The sequence below is a fragment of the Candoia aspera genome, chromosome 1 (genome assembly GCF_035149785.1).
Source record: "Candoia aspera isolate rCanAsp1 chromosome 1, rCanAsp1.hap2, whole genome shotgun sequence".
Lineage (NCBI taxonomy): Eukaryota > Metazoa > Chordata > Lepidosauria > Squamata > Boidae > Candoia > Candoia aspera.
Window position 1 is genome coordinate 200,237,387 of NC_086153.1, and position 21,962 is coordinate 200,259,348.

At 36.8% G+C, this 21,962-nt stretch overlaps 1 protein-coding gene across 5 annotated transcripts in view; it reads right to left on the reverse strand.

Moving 5' to 3' along the window:
• Window positions 1-21,962, reverse strand: part of PKP4 (plakophilin 4) — a 150,463-nt gene that overhangs the window by 38,602 nt on the left and 89,899 nt on the right. For 4 of the 5 annotated variants that reach the window (XM_063318338.1, XM_063318341.1, XM_063318340.1 and 1 more), the window contains exons 8-11: window positions 12,279-12,470; window positions 10,008-10,224; window positions 9,574-9,706; window positions 6,956-7,169 (exon numbers count right to left, since the gene is read on the reverse strand). In XM_063318338.1, coding sequence (XP_063174408.1) covers window positions 6,956-7,169; window positions 9,574-9,706; window positions 10,008-10,224; window positions 12,279-12,470 — 756 coding nt within the window. The remainder of the gene's footprint in view (window positions 1-6,955; window positions 7,170-9,573; window positions 9,707-10,007; window positions 10,225-12,278; window positions 12,471-21,962) is intronic. The other variant, XM_063318339.1, reaches the window with a different exon arrangement.

Genomic DNA, 21,962 nt, shown 5'->3' on the forward strand with positions numbered 1-21,962 from the left:
TGCGTTTGTACTCGTCTGAATAATGTTCTTACATAGCTCCTCTTGTGGGAGGTTGGGTTGTTACTTTGGAAATAAAGCACTTGGTGTCCTGTCCCAGCCCAACCAACATAATACACCAGGGAGGCAGTTGTAAAACTTTACTGAGAAACTTGCGAGGTAAACTTGCGAGGTAACAAACAGGCGGCAAAGAACTGAGAGTGCAAATGCATGCACTCTACAGAAACAAGCCCCAAAAGTCCCATGAGCTTGTCCAAAGGAGTTTCACATTTCAAACAACATGAGTCAAACGAGTCCAAGAGTCAGGTCACAAGGTTTCCGCTCAGGAGTCAAGGCACGTGGAGTCTGGTAAGCAGACGGTTGTCTCCAGCGATCCATCTGGGCTCGCAGCTCCCTTTGATAGAGGCAGATCTGGGAGAAGCTTATTTAGGAGGGCGGGGCTACTTTCTTGCACGTAGCCTCATCAACCTATGCTGTTCCTCCCTCCTTTCTGCTCTCCTTTCTTGAGAGGAGGAGGCAGCAGCTCTAAGCCTTCGTCCTCACTAATCAGTGGCGTCTGTGGCTACTGCTCGCTGACCAGCCCCGACTCCTTGTACTGCTCAGACGGCCATTTATCTAGAGCTGTCTCTTGCCCTCCAACTCTATGTCAGAGGCTGGCCGCCCGTCTGAGCCCGAACCACCCATGGACTCTGAGCCCGAGCCCCCCATGACACTCGGTTAGTGTGGGCTGTTTTTCGATAGACTTGTGTTTCTAATTTTCTTGGTTTCCTCTGCTGATGAGGGTATCCAGGAAGGGTAGTGTGTATGCAGACACAGATGGGTGGGGTGAGTTGAAGCAGAAGCAAGTATGGCAGGGCAGGAGAAGTGTGAGGTCCTCACTTAACCATGATGTGCTCCTCACCTAATGACCACTTCAATTAGTGATGGAAATTCTGATCCTGATTAGGGTTCTTAAGTGAGAACTACCTAAACCTTATCTCAGACTTGCAGCTTTCAGTTGTAGAATAGAGCTTTTTTCCCTAGACTCATCCAACTGCAAAAGTGAAGAGGTCTAATAAGCAGCTTTGTAAATGCTCTTAGGCCTAGTCAAAGAATGATGAGGAATCAGTCCATTCAGTTCTTTATCTGACCCCATCGTATAGACAGAATTTTGCCGAACTAATTCTACTCTTTTCTACTCTATGGGAAATAAACTGGGAGGCTCTAGGCAGGGCTACTCTGCATCTCTTTGTCTTCCCACACTCTGTCTCTGGGCTATATTGTCTCTTGTCCTGCCCCCTCCTTGGAATGTGCTCCCTCCTTCCTGAGAACCAGCTACATTACTGTAGTCCATCACACTGTGTTAGAGACAAACTTGTGCAAGCAGCTTGTGAGCTGGAAGGATAAACCAAGACAGAGATATACTGTATTTCTATATTTTCAAAATATTAGTCCTGCTATGTTAAAAGAAGGATCACTTTCAACCTGTTACTCAAGAATTATCTTAAAAATGGAATACAGCATAAATGAGATATCTTTACAAAATAATTATATTTACACCATAAGAAAGAGAAACTATTTCAATTCCTTGTGAAATGAACAGAATCCTAGCAGATTTAAGGAATACTCCCTGAATAACTAACTGAAGACAACCCTTGGATGTCTAGAAGTCTGGATATGAGATAAAAGGACATTTTCTAGTTTGGGAAGTACAAGAACATTGGGTATTATAGAGTAAATGTTCAATATTAGGAGTTAAGTGAGAAAAAAATAAAGGGATTGGCTAAGTATCTTATAGAAACTAATATAGGGACATAACTGACTGGGAGGGAGGGGGGACAGACTTAAATTTAACAGCACTCCCCCCACCCCCATATTACACCAAACATTTATTCAGTCTTCAGTGAACAACACATGTGATTTAAAAGGGCTTGTGAGGCCTAGATTTCTACAATTATATTATCAAGCAGCACATGTGAGATAAATATTATTCCATTTATATAGGGAAAATTCAACAAGACAGTGAGTGCAGATAGAAAATATACAAGATTTAGATAGCTCTATAAGCCAAATGTTTTCTTCTTCTTCTTAAGGATCTTATACACATAGGTAGTATAAATAGCATATCTACAGAATCTATGTTTCAGATTTGGAGAGTGCCAATAAGCAGCAGTGACACAGCACATCTCCCAACACAGCACCTTGTTGTTTAACAAACTTTGAAAAATTAATAATAAATTACCCCTCCAAATCTAAAGGAACAATTTCAAGTATGTATGTATGTATGTATGTATGTATGTATGTATGTATGTATGTTATTATTAGAAAAGGAGACAGGCAATCTCCCAGTAGGTTTAAAGAAGCTTGGTATACAGACCTAGGGAAATAAATGGAATATATGAAATGACAAACAGTATGGAAATCAGAAGGCTTTTTATCAGCTTCTGTATAAGAGGTGCAATGCACTAGCATTTAACTCCAGTAAAAATATCTTACAATTACTCAAAAAATATTGGAGTTGTCAACAGAAAATAATGTTTTTCATAGGGGAAAAAGTTGCATTTTTCTAGGAAAAAATCAGAAGAAATAAGTATAACTAAGCAAAGGGTAGCAGGAGTTCCAACACTGGGACTATTGTATATTTTTGATGGGAGTTAATGCTAAATGACATAGTAAGAAACTCATTATATTTTTATCTCTAGCAGCTATGTAAATTGCTCAACAGTGGAAGTTTCTTGACAATTTAACATTTAAGTGGCTTACTAAAAGATGGTCAATGCTTTTCTTACAAAGGTACCGATAAATTTCAAATATGAATTTCATTTTACAGAATTTGAAATGATTACATATATTATGTTAATGATAGCTGTAATTTTGGTGAGTCTTGTGATTTATGGGAATAATGAATGAATTCTGATTTATGCTGTTGCTGAATATAAAAAAATTCTAAACATAAAATAAATTAAAATAAAATAAAATAAAATAAAATAAAATAAAATGGATCAGAAATTGAATCAAGAAAAGATTCTGCCTTGGATCCAAAGAAAGATGTTTGGAATTTAAAAAAAAATTGCAGGATTTAATAGAAAGTAAACAAAGTTTTGTATAGCATCTAGAATTTCTCTAGAACTGAGGTAATTTCTCACTAACCTTTCTCACACAGTACTTTTCTATTAATAAGAAGCAGTTCAGAATATACTTGGTTCAAAGAACATGTCTAGAATGTTTTGGGTAGAAGACTCCAGTAAAATAATGATCCTGCAAGGTTTTCTCTATTTTTCTTGTCAAGTGATTAAAAAACTAGTGGACGATAGCCCCATTTTGGATATAATGTTTTAATGCAGCACACTGCTCTGTTTTAAAAGGAAACTTTAAAATATTCTCTATATTATGTACAGTATCTAGCAGGGTATGTATCACTTCAATAGTTAGAACAATCCTTTCTGTTGGTTAAAAAAAAATCTCAACTGCCATAAAACTAATCTCCCTGCAATTATGAGAAAGATGGATTATTGTGTATAGAAAACGGTATTGGTAAGCATTGTAAGGGAATAGAATGTGTTCAGTGGCGCACAGGACAAAAGGTGCCTGGCACTAATTTTAGTCACACTTCTTGCAGACTATTCTTCCAAGATAATCAAGGCCCCAAGAGGAATGGATTCATTTTAGTAATCCAGTAAATTTAAATCAGAGATTTAAATTATCTCTCTATAAACTTGTTTCATGCAGCTGAGATGAACACAGACACAAGAATTGTGGTTTCTAGATATTGCTCTAGTAGATCTGCTTTAATCATGTGTTCCTTCTATGAAAATTGAAGCAGAAACTGATCTCCATGAAATAATCCATGAGTATTTAAACTCAACGTTAAGTGTTTAGATTTCATTAATTTCATGCCCTAGGGATGAATAACCATAGACTGCACTCCAAATATAAAAAAATGTTAAGAATGTAAATGTATATAATATTAACAGGAATAATGCTAGCCATAATTTAAATCACACCACCTTTTAGAGATGGAAGTTAATGAACAATTAGATTCCAAAGAAACAAACACAAAGTACCCTTAAGCAGAATAAGGCTATTTTAAGGAAGTGAAAAATGTAAATCTTCCATATCAGTGATAGAAGAACCACAATGTTTAGATTTTATTATACAGCATACACTGTAGTGTTTAAAATACTTCATTCGATATCCAACGGAACAACTTTCTGACACAAAGAACTGTTTAAAATAACTCCCATAACTAAACCATAGTATAAGAATGATAATTAGACATGACTAGATCAGAGAACGTGAGTACTACAAGAGTCTGAGAACCATGGCAACATTAGAGCTAATATTGCACACTGAATATTTTACATAACTGTTTCAAACATGTGGAAGTGTGAATGTTGCACACCTTCTAGCTATGCAATGGAGCCTTCCCTTTCTTTCCTTCTTCCTGTATACTAATTTGTTCTGAAGGCTCTCCCTACTCCATGCTGTAGTTTAAGGGGAAAGGACACAGAATTTTTGCCATGGATAGAAAACCCCACTTGAATTTCATCCACATAAATTAATTAAGAGGGAATCTTTCCAATTATGAACTTATAACATTATTAGCAAAGCTCTTGAGGACTTGCACTAGATTTTGATCAATTATTAAAATCTGGGTATTAAAAAGTAACATGCACAGTATGGCTATATTTGTAGTATCCTTTTGTTAAGAGACTGAAGAAATTACCGTACAACTGAGCTATGAGAGCTAGACATTCAAAATCTTTGATGTTAGCCATCAACAGTGCCGCATGATCCATGACATGGATGGAAAACGCCCCACCCAAGATTGGCATTTGTGATATAGTAAATTGCCAGTAGGACTCGTTTAATAGCATCATGCTATGTTTGTACTCTTTTAATTAAGTTAAATCAGTCTTCGAAGCAAATTGTCATCTAAGTATAAGCCACCAATATCCTGAAATATTGGTACAATATCTTGGGAAAAAATAAGTAGCACTATAGCCTGCAGTAGCAATATTTTTGTCCCATGGAGCAGTGTTTTCCCACATTTTTTATGACCACTAAGGTATACCAGGGTTGGCAAATAATGTCACCAAAATTCCAACCACCTCTTTTTTCCCCAATTTTTGGAGCTACCAAAAATAGCCATGTAAGCATTATTCTCTGTCATAAGCAATGGTATCTTGATCTTTGGTTATGTCTTATTTTTGGAATGGAGAAACACAGGAAATAGTTGTCAGCTCACTGCATGTGAGTATTCACAGAGTGGATGACCAAGCAGTGATAGAACAATTTTCTAGAAGGGTTGACGGTTTCAGGTAAACAGGTGAGAAGCAGCAGATTTACTGAACTAAAAGTTGTCCCCAGAGAAATGGCTAGTAGAGATACTTTTCAAGGACGTTGGGGAGGGAAGAGAGAAAAGTCTATGTTCTCCCTCTTTTTAATTTCTTCGGGTATTGCAGATTCTCTTGCTCTTTACCACTTGCAAAAACTAACAAACATTTCAGCAGTTCAGTGTGGCTAATGCTTAATCCATGTGTCACACTCTGTAAAGTAGTGTCAAATGTGTGAATATTTTCTAAAACCGTAATCGACTACTCATACTTGTTTATGTGGATCAGAAGTTAAGATTCCTGAATTTAAAGGGGACTATTTTTAAAACTTAAACACTTAAAATAGTCCCCTTTAAAATTTTTGATTTTTGACTTAAAAATCAAAATGTTTTTGAGCACAAACTACACACAAGATAGAAACTCTCCAGCCTTGCCCAACACTTGCATTTAAAGTAAGATAGTGAGGAAGTGAATCAGCACACAGATTTCAGATTAAACTAATGTCAGTAACTGTCATATCATTGTGTTCTGACAGAATGTATTCCCCAAACTAGGGAATCAGTCTTTCCTTATTTGGCATTTGCAAATATCACTGGAATCAATTCCAGCAACCTATGGGGCTAAAATAATCTTTCAGCAAGCTTGGGTTAGGAGGATAGAATAGTAGAATTTTTGTATGCAGAAAATACACAGTACATTTCTCAGTATAAACTGAGGGGCCATCTCATCCCCATCGCATCAACCCGTCCACCTGATCATGCAGAGGGGGCATGTTAAGTACCCCATCTGTAAGAGAATTCTGTCTGGTGGGGTCCAGGAGGTAGGCCTTCTCTGGAGTGGCTCCCGCCCTCTGGAACATCCTTCTCCCAGAGATAAGACAGATTCCATCTCTTGTGGCCTTTCAAAAACAACTGAAGACCTGGTTTTGCCACCTTGCCTGGGGTGAGGAGGGAAGTAATCACTCCTGGAGATGGCTGGTGCCCTAAAATGGCCCTTTAGATGTATATGAGCGGTATTATAACTATTATTGTCATCTGAATTTTTTACTATATTTATGTTTTATATTATTATATTGTATTTGATATTTATGTTTATGGTATTTAATGCTTTTATCATTATTGTAAACTGCCCAGAGTCCCTCCTTTGGGGGGAGATGGGTGGTGGCAAAATTTAATAAAATAAAATAAAATAAAATAAATAAATAAACACACAGTAATGTCATGTAGATGTACTAAACAACTTACACGACTTAAATCACTTCTAGAAAGAATGTATGCTTTTAGGCTGCAATATTTTAAACACTTACCTGAGTTATCAATACAATCTTATGCACGTCTACCCATAGGGAAGGCTTACTCACAAAATAAGACATCATAAAATGTTTTGGATGGCATTTATACCCTCAGTCCCTTACAAAAGGACACGCTGACTGGAACTGACAGGAGTTGATATGCAAAGCATCTGGGGGAACCAGGTTGTCTAACTCTGGTCTAAATATCAGTGAACTGAACAGAAACTATTTAGAACTGTGTTAAGCATCTTTTCAAACAAATAATAACTATTTCAAAGGAAGGCTTTTTTCTTGCACATAAACTCATTGTACCTGACTGTGCACCATTTATTTCCTATCTATTAAAAATTACCTGTGACAAGTTCTCTTACTTCTGCATCAATTGATTTTCTTAGCAACCGTAAAAGTGCAGGTATTCCACCAACATTTTTCATTGCTATTTTATTTTCATCTGTAGATTTCCCATACACCAGGTTCCGCAGCGCACCACAAGCATTCTTCTGAACTTCAAGAACTCTGTGGTCTAACAGGTCAACCAAGTGTTTGATTCCCCCTAACCTGCACACCTATAAAAATATATTGAATAGAGGATTTGGTGAATATATGAAGTGAAATTCCAGAAAATTACTGTTTTCTCACATAGGTTGCACATACCAAACTTGCTGTCTGCCTATTTAATATTTGGCATTTCTAGGGGACATATCTATAATTAGCTGAGAATACAGTGCTGTATATGGTGTGTGTATATATATTTCCCCCATTTTCAGTTAATATGAATGCTTTAAGATTCAATAAACTAGAATTAAAACATGAATTACACATATTTTAATAAAAAACCCATTAATAGTAATTTTTATAAACATGCTTGGCTGTATCTCAAAAGTTTAGAGATACACTTTCCTCAATCTTAAGATCCTTCATGTGCTTGTAAAAATAATATTCACAATCCCCGGCCACACAAATGTTTGGCTTTTCTGACTGCAGATGATGGGATTTCTGGTGTAACACCTCTGAAGACAGCACATCAAGGAAAGCTTTTAGAGAAAATTATTTTTTCTTGCACCTTTATATTAATTAAGGTGACTATAACATACACCCGCTTGTTAAGTTTGTTGTTGGAAATATCCATAAAATAGGCATTAGTCTGAATTTTAATCTCTATATTTTAGTAAATGTATCATTTTTATATGAAATGTCACCTGCTAGTTGTTTATATAGATACATAATAAATGTGGCCTTGTCAAATGCTCGAAGCCCAAAGCAAAAGACATGTCTTGTGGGAGTTTTGTTTTAAGGTTGGAATAAAACATTGTTTTATTCAAAAACTTAGGTGTTTCAAATGTTTTCATTCCAGGTGTTCCAAGTGCTGTCTGCTGTTCTGAGCTTTGTGATCAGGTTTTTCCCCCCTCTAGGTTTTTTCAAGCCTGGTCAGTAGAGCAGCAGCAACCAGTCATGTCCTCAGTGCTACTGGTTTAAAGTTAATGGAGTGATGTAAGAATGGGGTGCTAAAAGAAAAGCAGCAAATAAGGATGTAGGTAGATAAAAGATTGCTTGCAGCTACATTTCTGCCAGCCTTTCTGGTTGCTGTTTTTTTTTTTAAAATGTTGCTATGGGCAAGTTAGAGTTAAAACATTTGTTATGTAGATGGCTTGGCCCTCTTGCCCTCGTAGCCTCTGAAACCTTGCAAAGCATTAAAAAAAGGCCTTTACTGAGACAATTTATGTAATAATTATTCACAATTAACCATGTGCTGCTGCTGTTGTTATTATTAATATATTAATTATTATCAAAACCGAAAGGTACCTTTCATTTGTCAAGGCTGCAGATGTAATTAACTCAAAGGAACTTTGATCTAAATGTTTTGGGTAGACAAGGTAATCTGTGCTAAGTACCTACTGCAGATCTACAGAGATATTGGCTAAGGGGATTTTTAATTAAAAAGAAAAAAACAGCATAGGAATGAAAATAATGTAGTGCATTTTGTGCTTGCCTAGATGGCTTGTTTATCTCCTGCTGGAAAGCATAACATTGCAAAATAATGTATTTCGGATCAGCTCTGTACCTCATTCATAGAGTGTTGCTTCAATCTCAGGTGAGCTAAAGATTAGTCAGTGAATCCTATCTCTGTACTTATTACCTGAATCACCGAGGATAAAATCCAGGAAAAGATTTATACGTTTTCCCCTAGAATTTGAAAATCTGCAAAAATCACAGTCTCCAATGGGGCTTTTTAAATGCAGTTATAAATAGAGAAAGCAAGAAAAACGAAACTACAGACACCCTTCAATTTGTTTATCTTGAAACTGGGTTCATAACATTATCATATAAATTTGTTTAATTTATAAATAAATAAATGAATAAACAAACAAACAAACAAATCTTTATATATATATATATATATATATATATATTTTCTTATATAAATACTGTATTGTGAAAACAGTAGAAGAAATGTTTGGAGAGATGGATTTCCTCAACGTTTAAGAGGTGGCAAATAACTCTGGAAAGCATACTTTCAGGAATTTGCTGTTAATGTTAAGCACCATTCTTTGTACTATTATTTTCACTTCCATTTCATATATGCATAAATTTCTCTAAAAACTTCATGAATATTCATACACTTGTTTTAAAGAGCTACAGTGAGAGAAAATTGTGATAAAAAAACCTCATTTTAGCCTTATATGCAAATATTTATTTAGAAAGTGTTCCACTAAAGTCACCAGGGTTTGCTTCTAAGTTCATGAGCAAAATATTATAATGTTAATGGGGAAAAAAGCTAATTGCACAATGGTTTGCTCGTGGCCATAATAAAGCTTAAAAGCATAACTCTATCTCCATTACAGGGTTTTTCAGTTCGTAGAGTTTACAGTGTCTAACCTGATGAATATTTCAACATTAAGTCATATGTTCTAATAGTTCTGAAATATTCTTCATTGACAATTGATCAGTAAGACCTCCTCTGTTCCTTACCTCGGTTTTTACTTTATTATCTCCAAAGCACAGGTGCTGGAGGTAGGCTGCAGCGTTGGCCTGAACTGATGGGAATTGGTGCTGAAGCATGTGAATGACCTCTGGCAACTCTGGATCCCGCCATGCAAATTCTCTTTAACCGATAAGAAGAATTCAAAGGAAGGCGTGAATTTACTGATATTCTGTGAGGTTTGTTAGTCAACCCCTAAGCAAGGTGGGTTTGGGAATGTATGTCATGTAACACTTGCATCCAACAATAGATTACTCTGTTTATTTATTGATAAACATCAGTAACTAAACTTAAATTAACTAAACTAAATGCTATCACAGAGGTAAAGAATTAAAAATTAAAATACAAGGAATTACTTAAGGATTTATTTTTATTATTATGGTGCTAAATGTATGTAACTGATTAAAGTATTGTTTATACTTGCCTGGGATCTTTCTGGATGCTGTCTATAGATGGAGATCTTGTTGTTCCATCATCAGCAGGGACTGCATGTTGCATCCTGTTGTAATTTGATTCAGACATCCGATAATGAAGTGACCTGTAGGGTTCTGCGTAGGTAACTGTTGAGTTCAGCGCATAATTATTTCTTTGGTATGTAAGAGTGCTACGCTGACTAGCCGATCTTTGCAGATTTCCAACACCTGGCATACCAAATCAATACTATGAAAAGGCTCCCCTGTATGGTTAACAAACATATACACAGATACAGGCATATACTCTCTCTCTCTCTCTCTCTCTCTCTTAATTCCTTTTCAAGAATGTTAAAAAATATCTTGAATGCTTCTTCCTAGATTGGTTTGTAAAGAATGTAATTAAACAGAAGACAGTTCCAATCCTAAATAAGTTGACTTAGAGAAGAATATAGCTCTATAAAGAAAGCCATGCTGCATCAGACAAATGACTCCTAAGTTCATCATTATTTTCCCTGCTGAGCCAATCAGATGCTTATGGGTAGTCCAAAAGTAGGATCTTAAGGGTAATAGACTTATCCTCCTACTGCTCTCATAAATATATTAGGAAGTAAGCATTATTCAACACTCTAGGCCTTATTGCTTCATAAATATGCATAGCATTGTTCACAGAGTGGAGGAGGACTTCTGGGAGAGACAAATGCCACCATGCTACTTCTCATATTGCTTGTCATAGATCTACAGTCCTCCAGAGGGTTTTTATGGGCTTAAAGGAGAGAAGTAGATAAGATACTTCCTTCAGTCACTTCCTTAAGGTAACTTATTTTCGGTTGCAAGGTACAGTGTTACTTCAAAAAAATATTTTGGAGTTTAATTTCAGCACTGATTGACTTTTTAATCTCTTACTCTGTATTTTCAAGATGGGTTACTCATAAAGGTGATAAATACAGAGAGCTGGATCCAAATTTAGCCCTACTTTGAAGTTAATCAACTGAAATTAATGGAATATAAATTAGCCATGACAAAATCTGGATTTGGTCCGTAATAAATAATGCATTTGGTTAATGATTTGTTTAGAACTAAAATAAATTTGGCCGACAATAATACTCTCCTACATTTTCCTCCCTGCAAATCTCTACATCTGTTTTAATTGGCTTTGGATTTTTTTTAAAGCAATATACTATTTTTTTCACTAACCATTCACACTGAATACTGTTTAATGTTTACATTGTTTTGTACTTTTTAACAAAAAGTAGGAACATTTTTGAAATTCTATATTAAATGAGAGTAAAATAAAGAACCTATAATACAAAAAAATGAAGTATCGAATATAAACTAGATGTGCCTCAATAGTCATATAGTACTGTAAGTAATTTTCAGAATGTGACAATTTTGTCTCCTGATCCTCTGAAGGGCTGCAGAAGGCACTCTGATGTATGATGTAACTGGAAAGGGCATGGTCAAAACGTTTTGTCTGTTTTTTTGCCCTTTTCGGAGTTTTAAAAGACTAGGAGGCCCAACCCCCTGAAAAACAGGCTGAAAGTCAGCCATTTTGCTGTCAATTCTAGTAGCGTGATCAAAGAACCCAAGGGTGTTGATGGCTGTGTGGAGCACATGGGCTCTCCATCTTACATTAAAAAAAAAAAAGCAGCTGTACCATTGCTGCTATAGTTATACATACTAGTTGCACAGTCAATACTGTGAAATGAGTAGGATGTTGAACTAGAACCAGGAGATCAGTTTCAGCTCTCTAGTTTGAAGCTCACTGGGTCACTTTGAGTCAAATTATCTCTAAAACAACCTACCTTATCGTGTTTCTGTGGAGGGGATAAAATTAAAGGACAAAATGCTATATGTCCATATTAAGCTTCTGAAGAAAAGGTGGAATATAAATCTAACCACAACAATAAGAATTTAATGCTGGTACGCAAGCTCTAAGACAGAGTTTCTCAATCAGGGTTCCATGGAACTCTAGGGTTCCACAAGAGGTCCCTGGGGTACCCTGGGAGATCACAATTTATTTAAAAAAATATTTCAAATTTGGGCAACTGCACATTAAAGAGGTATGCTTCATTCTTTATTTTTAGTTTAAGAACACTATTAATACATATATACAGGTGTACACATGAAACAAATATAATAATTTTGTAACTTCTGGCCTATATTTGAGGCTGAATGTTCAGGGGTTCCCCAATTCCTGAAAAATATTTCAGACAGTTCCTCCAGGGTCAAAAGGTTGAGAAAGGCAACAGAGGACAACAGAGAAATAACAATTTCAAACTCACCTGAGCCAGTTCGATATAATGCAGTTTGGGATCCTTGGTGTACATCACCTGTTCCATGGCTTGGACTGTGGTACACTGGACTATAATAGGGTCTACCTTCATAAATGGGGGTGATGTGTAAATCAGGAGATACATTAGAACGTAGCTCCTGGCCAAGCTGACTATGTTGACTAGCATATGAACTCCTTAAGCCTAGGGGGCAGGGGAAAAAGAGAGAGAAAAGGTCAATAAATGGCAATTATCAGGGTACGAAAATTACCATGAGAAATCCATTTTTCTCCCTCCAGGTTTTTGTGAGTGCTGGGAAAAAAAAACACAAGAAAAATTCACTGCCTAAAAAGAGGAAACATTGAAGCAAGCAATAACCAATTTAAGCTAATTAAATTCATATCCTGACTTAGACTTTTTGAATGAATTGGCATCCTGTTATCTATTGCCCTTTGTTGCTTCTAAAGGTTTCACTAGATACCTATTTGTTTTTGAATGGACTACCCAAGTTTCTTAATCAGTTTTTCCACAGATATAGGATCTATTTTTCTCTTTTGGTTTTCTTGTTTTCATTCTTATCTATAGTGAAAAGTTCAGATTCTCTCCTGGTAATTTCTCTTATCTATAGCCCTTACGATTTTTGTGCTTGCTTAATCTTTCATCCATTCCTCAATTTCATTGTTATCCAGATCTGTGTTCCTTGTTCAAGGTGACAGAGAAATAAAGTATCTGAAGATTTATGTACTATGGAGATATTATAGTTTATAATATTGTTTATTATGTGGAGCGCTGCCTGAGATTTGGAAAGCGATCCCTTCCTTAAGTGATCATTCCAACATAAATCAAAAGGTTTCCCTTAGCCATATACAATGCAGTGCAAATAAACTGCCCACACTGGGAAGTGCACCCCATTTACTTCATTTCCACTTCTCTGATTTTAGGGCATATGCTTGCTGATTCCTTAAGCTATAAGAAGCTTTCTTCATGGCCCAACAGAGCTTCACTCTGTCAGAAGGTTCCATGAAAAATGTATACTCACACCTGCATCCTTTCTTCTGAAATGTTTGCTGGCAGTATTTAGCATTTAGGCAGTATAAGTGCCAGAACTTCTTGGTTTTTGGAAGGCATGGCAGCTGCTGCTATTATTTAAAAACAGGACTTTCAAGCATGCCTTAGAAGTCTCCTGGGTTTGCAAGAAAACCTTTCCTGGCCTTTCTCCCCTTCTTTTTTGGTGGGGCTGCCTGGCCAGCTTGTCGACATAGAACACTACTCGATGTAGTGCTTCAACAGATTGACTGAAATAAGCAGTAGTATAACGACAGTAAGAATCTGGAAACATATAATAGCTGTACACTTGGATGTAATGAACCATTTCCAACAAACTAAGTTAAGTGGTCAATTTTTTCTTATTTTTTTATAGGTCCATATGGAATTGCCTGGCAGGAGGATTAGATGTGAGGCTGTTAAACATTTAAACTTTAAAGTGCACATGAGACACTATGCTTATTTCACATCTCACAGCATAATTCCATTCTTCAAGCAGGTGAAAAAGCAGCCTTGCAACTTAAATATATTATTTAGCTCCAATATCATGCACTTCTTAGGTGGTTTAGAAGATATCTGAAGATAATTTATCTCACTAAAGCCATTGTGAGAGGTTGCTAAAGAGTTCTGAAATAAAATGTCATCAATATTAAGACAGGTAACTTTTTTTCTGTAATCTAAATGAAATAGCAAATGTCCTGAAGAGGTTCTTGGAAGTCTAAATGAGACTTAACAAATTTAAAATGAAATAGATAAAGCAGAGATACTGAAACAGGCAGAATGAACATGGAGGTTATTGTGCGTTAAAAATCAGGTTGGTTACTTGGGGTACAACTACCTAGCATTGTCTGCTGGATGCTGAGTAGCTTCTGTGACTTAGAATCACAGATTTTCTAGCTTCAGTTAGTAAGTGCTTCCTATTAGAGAGGTTAATGACTGCAATGTATAGTAATCTGGGCTAGTTTTGCTCTGTAGAAATAATTAAAATTATTTCTATTCTGATAACCAGGGTTGATGGCTACTGACTTGCAAAGCTTTCAGAGCATAAATTCATGGAAGGCAGGCCTTCTGAGGCTTATTAGTTTGAAGATTTAGTATTACTTTTATGGTGGGGCATGAGAGAGCATCATGGCTCCATCTCCTGCTCATGAGCACACCAGAAGCATCTGGTTGACCACTGCAAGAAACAAAATGCTGGACTAAGATGGGCTTTATTCTGATCCAGCAAGGTTATTCTTATGTTCTTATAACAGACATGTACAATTAGGCTATTATGGGATTGCTATATTAGAGAATATAACTGATTAGGATACCACTATACTTGTTTGTGGAACACAAAGAATTATTATATACCACCCTTTCAGCATCTTTTCAGTTAAATTAACATCTAAATACCAACTGACACTTCCAGAGAGTTGACCAATATAGACAACAGTGATAATTCTACATAAAAAGAAATCCTATTACAATACCAGCATTTTTTATATTTTGAAATGTATACTTGCTGGCTATATTTAGCGACAAAATGGATGGGCTCTTTTTTCCCTCTTGCTACCTTCTCACTTCTTCCGCTTAGTTATAGTCTGCTTGTTGTTTATTCGTTTAGTCGCTTCCGACTCTTCGTGACTTCATGGACCAGCCCACGCCAGAGCTTCCTGTCGGTCGTCAACACCCCCAGCTCCCCCAGGGACGAGTCCGTCACCTCTAGAATATCATCCATCCATCTTGCCCTTGGTCGGCCCCTCTTCCTTTTGCCTTCCACTCTCCCTAGCATCAGCATCTTCTCCAGGGTGTCCTGTCTTCTCATTATCTGGCCAAAGTATTTCAGTTTTGCCTTTAATATCATTCCCTCAAGTGAGCAGTCTGGCTTTATTTCCTGGAGGATGGACTGGTTGGATCTTCTTGCAGTCCAAGGCACTCTCAGAATTTTCCTCCAACACCACAGTTCAAAAGCATCGATCTTCCTTCGCTCAGCCTTCCTTATGGTCCAGCTCTCGCAGCCATATGTTACTACAGGGAACACCATTGCTTTAACTATGCGGGCCTTTGTTGTCAGTGTGATGTCTCTGCTCTTAACTATTTTATCGAGATTTGTCATTGCTCTTCTTCCAAGGATTAAGCGTCTTCTGATTTCCTGACTGCAGTCAGCATCTGCAGTAATCTTTGCACCTAGGAATACAAAGTCTTTCACTGCTTCTACATTTTCTCCCTCTATTTGCCAGTTATCAATCAAGCTGGTTGCCATAATCTTGGTTTTTTTGAGGTTTAGCTGCAAACCAGCTTTTGCACTTTCTTCTTTCACCTTCATCATAAGGCTCCTCAGTTCCTCTTCACTTTCAGCCATCAAAGTGGTATCATCTGCATATCTGAGATTGTTAATATTTCTTCCAGCGATTTTAACTCCAGCCTTGGATTCCTCAAGCCCAGCTTGTCGCATGATGTGTTCTGCATACAAGTTGAATAGGTAGGGTGAGAGTATACAGCCCTGCCGTACTCCTTTCCCAATCTTAAACCAGTCCGTTGTTCCGTGGTCTGTTGTTACTGTTGCTACTTGGTCGTTATACAGATTCTTCAGGAGGCATACAAGATGACTTGGTATCCCCATACCACTAAGAACTTGCCACAATTTGTTATGGTCCACACAGTCAAAGGCTTTAGAATAGTCAATAAAACAGAAATAGATGTTTTTCTGAAACTCCCTGGCTTTTTCCATTATCCAGCGGATATTGGCAATTTGGTCTCTAGTTCCTCTGCCTTTTCTAAACCCAGCTTGTACATCTGGCAATTCTCGCTCCATGAACTGCTGAAGTCTACCTTGCAGGATCTTGAGCATTACCTTACTGGCATGTGAAATGAGTGCCACTGTTCGATAGTTTGAACATTCTTTAGTGTTTCCCTTTTTTGGTATGGGGATATAAGTTGATTTTTTCCAGTCTGATGGCCATTCTTGTGTTTTCCAAATTTGCTGGCATATAGCATGCATTACCTTGACAGCATCATCTTGCAAGATTTTGAACAGTTCAGCTGGGATGCCGTCGTCTCCTGTTGCCTTGTTATTAGCAATGCTTCTTAAGGCCCACTCAACCTCACTCTTCAGGATGTCTGGCTCTAGCTCACCGACCACACCGTCAAAGCTATCCCCGATATTGTTATCCTTCCTATACAGGTCTTCTGTATATTCTTGCCACCTTTTCTTGATCTCTTCTTCTTCTGTTAGGTCCTTGCCATCTTTGTTTTTGATCATACCCATTTTTGCCTGGAATTTACCTCCAATGTTTCTAATTTTCTGGAAGAGGTCTCTTGTCCTTCCTATTCTATTGTCTTCTTCCACTTCCGCACATTGCTTGTTTAAAAATAATTCCTTATCTCTTCTGGCTAACCTCTGGAATTTTGCATTTAATTGGGCATATCTCCCCCTATGACTGTTGCCTTTTGCTTTCCTTCTTTCTTGGGCTACTTCTAGTGTCTCAGCAGACAGCCATTTTGCCTTCTTGGTTTTCTCTTTCTTTCGGATGTATTTTGTTGCCGCCTCCTGAACAATGCTGCCAACTTCTGTCCAGAGTTCTTCCGGGACCCTATCTACTAAGTCCAGTCCCTTAAATCTATTCTTCACCTCCACTGCATATTCCTTAGGAATATTAGTGAGCTCATATCTAGCTGATCTGTGGGTCTTCCCTAATCTCTTTAGTCTGATCCTAAATTGTGCAAGAAGAAGTTCATGATCTGAACTACAGTCAGCTCCAGGCCTTGTTTTTACCGACTGTACAGATGTCCGCCACCTTTGGCTGCAAAGGATGTAATCAATCTGATTTCGGTGTTGTCCATCTGGTGAAGTCCATGTATAAAGTCGTCTCTTAGGTTGTTGGAAGAGAGTGTTTGTTATGCAGAGTGAATTGTCTTGGCAAAATTCTATCAGCCTGTGTCCTGCTTCGTTTTGTTCTCCCAGGCCATACTTACCTGTAATTCGAGGTGTCATTTGACTTCCCACCTTAGCATTCCAGTCTCCTGTGATGAAAATAACATCTCTTTTAGGCGTGTTGTCCAGTAGGTGCTGCAGATCCTCATAGAACTGCTCTACTTCAGCTTCTTCAGCATTTGTGGTTGGGGCGTATATTTGGATCACTGTGATGTTAGATGGCTTGCCCTGAATTCGAATTGAGATCATTCTGTCGTTTTTTGGGTTGTATCCAAGCACTGCTTTAGCCACTTTACTATTAATTATGAAGGCTACTCCATTTCTTCTGTGGTCCTCTTGTCCGCAGTAGTAGATCTGGTGGTCATTTGATGTGAAGTGGCCCATTCCAGTCCATTTCAGTTCACTGACGCCCAGAATGTCTATCTTTAATCTTGACATCTCACCAATAACCACATCCAATTTGCCCTGGCTCATAGATCTTACATTCCAGGTTCCGATGGTGTGTTGATCCTTAGAACATCGGATTCGCCGTTCACCACCAGCACCGTCGGCCGCTAGCCGTCCTTTCGGCTTTGAGCTAGCTGCGTCATCACGTCTGGGGCTAGTTGAGCTCATCCTCTGTTCCTCCCCAGTAGCATTTTGACCATCTTCCGACCTGGGGGTCTCATCTTCCGATGGTATACCGACATATCTCTGGTTGTACTGATCCATTTAGTTTTCACGGCAAGAATACTGAGGTGGGTTGCCATTACCTTCCCCAGGGATCGCATTTAGTCTGACCTCTCTGTCATGACCTTCCCGTCTTGGGTGGCCCTTCACGGTTTAGCTCATGGCATCACTGAGGTGCTCAAGCTCCAGCACCACGACAAGGTAACAATCCTTTGCTGAAGTATAGTCTGCTAGAGCATGAAAATGGATAGCTATATAAAGTCTTCCTCTTAATCATCTGAAGATTCATACTTTATGTTCCAATTGTAATAAAATAATGCTTCAAGTATTACATATGGGGAATCAGAAATATACATTATAGCAATAACACAATAACTTACCTAATTAAAAAAATACACACAAAAATAATTTTGACAGAGATATTTACGGTTCTTCTTTGGCTTTGTACCTTAAGTTTGCTCATATACTCTTGAGAACCACTTTAAAATGAAGAATGATGGATGTGTATCACTTTAGTACTTTATTTTTATATTTTTATTTTTATAATAAAACAGATCCCTTCACTGTAATGAATCAATCAATGAATAAGGATTTTGAGGGCAGGGGAACTTCAGGTATACAAAACTTTGTCCACAAACAACTGCTTTGGTAGGGCATTAAATTTTTCTTCTGCAATGATCAGGACTCATGTGCAGGAAATATGAACTAACTAATGCTCATTATTTACATTTGATGAAAGCCTTCTGCAACAGATTGATACCGTTTAATATTGTAGTTGGAGAAAAATTCTGAGAGTGCCTTGGACTGCAAGAAGATCAAACCAGTCCATCCTCCCGGAAATAAAGCCAGACTGCTCACTTGAGGGAACGATATTAAAGGCAAAAATGAAATACTTTGGCCACATAATGAGAAGACAGGACACCCTGGAGAAGATGCTGATGCTAGGGAGAGTGGAAGGCAAAAGGAAGAGGGGCCGACCAAGGGCAAGATGGATGGATGATATTCTAGAGGTGACGGACTCGTCCCTGGGGGAGCTGGGGGTGTTGACGACCGACAGGAAGCTCTGGCGTGGGCTGGTCCATGAAGTCATGAAGAGTCGGAAGCGACTGAATGAATAAACAATATTGTAGTATTCCATTCCTTCAATCCCTAACATATCTAGTTAAATTTGTGCCAAATTTTCTAAGATTCTCCCCCCTATGAAAAATGCCCGTTTCAAATTAAATCACAAAAAATCTGCAGTGTTTGGAAAAATTAAAGTTATTAGTAGAAAGAGATATTATACTTTTAGAACACATTTTCATCAACTGACTACAGTGAGCTATATTTAATTTTTAATAAGCTTTCCTAAATTTAAAATTATTTCCTTGCCCCTCTGCAAGATTATATGAAAACATGATTAATTGCAATAGATTTATTCAGGACCTTTGCGGAAATGAGCCCCATACACGGAAGGGGTCTTATCCAAATTTGGATAAGTAGTTCAAATGATCAGATATAGTTTTTGATCAAGGCAGGGAAACTAAGAATTATAATCCCAAGAATTATTTCAATTATTTTGGAGCTTCTCCACACACTTTCATTTACTAGACCAGTGTTTCTTGAAGTGTGGTCCTAGGACTTCTGGGGGTCCCCCAAGATGCTCTCAGGGGTCTGCAAAATCAAAATTATTTGCCAGCCTATCTTAAAAATTAATACAATATTAAAATCCCATCAAACAATTGTGAGAAGTGGTAGTGACAGTGAATGTGTCAATTTTAATTTTTAATAGGGTAAATATTGATAAATATAACCCATACAATGAAAGGTCTTTTGGGGTCCTCCATAATTTTTAAAACTGGAAAGGGGTCCTGAGAGAAAAAAAAGTTTAAGAAACTCTGTACTAGACCATTGATCTCAACAGAAAAAAAAGTATAAAATTAAAAACATTCTGCTCTGGGCCCTTAAAAAGGCTTCAGATCCATTGCAAAACTGAAATTATTACTGAACATAATAATATTCAGAAAGATTCTTGATATTTCTTAGTAGAATACATTAAATTGGGAAAGAATATTTCGATACATTCTGGAAAATGAAAGTTATTGCTTTATTGTTAATACCCTTTAAGATTAATATAGAAAAGCAAGAGGACCAATTATTATATTTGCATTTTGCCATTAACCAACCTGAACACTAGTTGTACAGAGGTAATACGTAAATAGAATAATGATATTATCTGAAGTAATTAGATACAAGCAAATATTTTAAGAGGGTAATCCATGCCTATATAATAATTAAGTAATTATTAACTGCATAAAGATTTTAAAATCTTAGAAAAATACAGTGAAAACTCCATTTAATGGATCCTTATTTAGCAGTCTTCAGATGCAGCAGATAAATTTTCTGTTTGGATATTTCCCCCCTCCTGCCAAATATAATGGCCAAGCCCATCACACTCACCCCAAGTAGTCCAGATGAGGCAATTAAATATGTTAATGTTATACTTTTATCTCATTTGAGATTTACGTCATTTGTGTAATGATGTCATTATGTAAATGACATGAATTGATGTGAATCACATTTACTTAACAATGTCATTATGCAAATAGTATAAATTTCTGTAAATTATATAATTTGCGATTTGACAGACATTTGGGAGTAACAGATGCCACCTCCCCACAACTGGTCTGTTAAATCATGATTTCTATGAAACATTAATTTGTATTGGAACTGTATTTCACAATTTCAGCTGTCATACATGAAATAACTATTGACAAATTTATGCAGATGGATATTTATTTAATTTATTATTTATTTTACTGGGCTTTTTTTTTTTTAATGCTGCTCCAATTATAACTGACTCTGGGAAGCTTACAAACCTCATTCTGTAAAATAAGGATAAAAATATTCAGAAAAATCAAACAAGTATTAAACAACTCACAATTATGTGGATATCGGATACAGAGATGCCTGAAAGAGACGAATTAAAACCAGTAGAAGTTTTTCCTTAAGAACTACCCTTTTTAGAGTTCTCTTTTTTGGAAAAACGAGCATGAAGCAGCCAACATTAAGAACACATATACATATTTTCCATTGAAATTTGCTGAACTGAGCACAAAATACTAACTTTTCAGTATCTCTTATTGACATAAGATAACTTTAAAGAACTTTTCAACTGCTCAACTGCCTTATTTTATTTCTTAGCAAAATTTGTAATTTTATCCATGCTGGTTTTAACTGTTTTGAAAAATATTACTGCATAAAAATGAGTTGATTTCAGAATTTTTGTATGAGTTAACTTTAATGGAGTTAAAGTTTAACACTTTTAAATGTTATGACAGTAATCCTATGAAAGCATTTTAAATTAAAGAATGAAAATATTTTTACACTGAAGTTATACTAGAGTTATGATTGTGTTGGGGCAAAAGGATGGGAATTTCTAAATAAATGCATGCCCTGTTTTAAGATATAGCTAACAAAGAATAGACATTTTCCTGGAAGGTAATGCTGGTGCCAACATTATCAGTTTTTCATACCAGATGTAGACCTGATTTTCTTACTCTCAGATTTGACAATTCATGTCCATGTTTCACCATTCTTTAAATGCCTCTCTACTTGTTCATTATTGTTTTATATTGTGTTTTTAAATAATTTATTATTGATTTTACTTGGTTCTATTCCTTTACCTTTTTTTTTAATGGATTGTAACTTGCCATGTGATCCCAATAGATGGTGGGAGGGCCACAAATATTCCAAACAAATAATTAAATATTCTGTTTGCTACTAAAGATATAATCATCAACTGCTACAGTAATGTATCAAAATCTTCTAATTTGCCCAAAGTTTTTTTCCTGAAAAAGTAACTTCTACTTAGTATAGTGGCATTTTTAACTAACTTTACCACTGTACAGCAGAAGTAGTGCTCATGTTTTTCTCCCTTGTTTTGTATCTCTCCATCATTCTGCAGCCTCCCTGGCCTTCAATACTTCCTGATTTGAAAAAGTCCCTTAGGAGGATCACTTGTGATATATTTTCTTGAGATTTAACTGAAGAGTGGAAAGCCAGGGAAAGTGCAGATCTTTATTGTT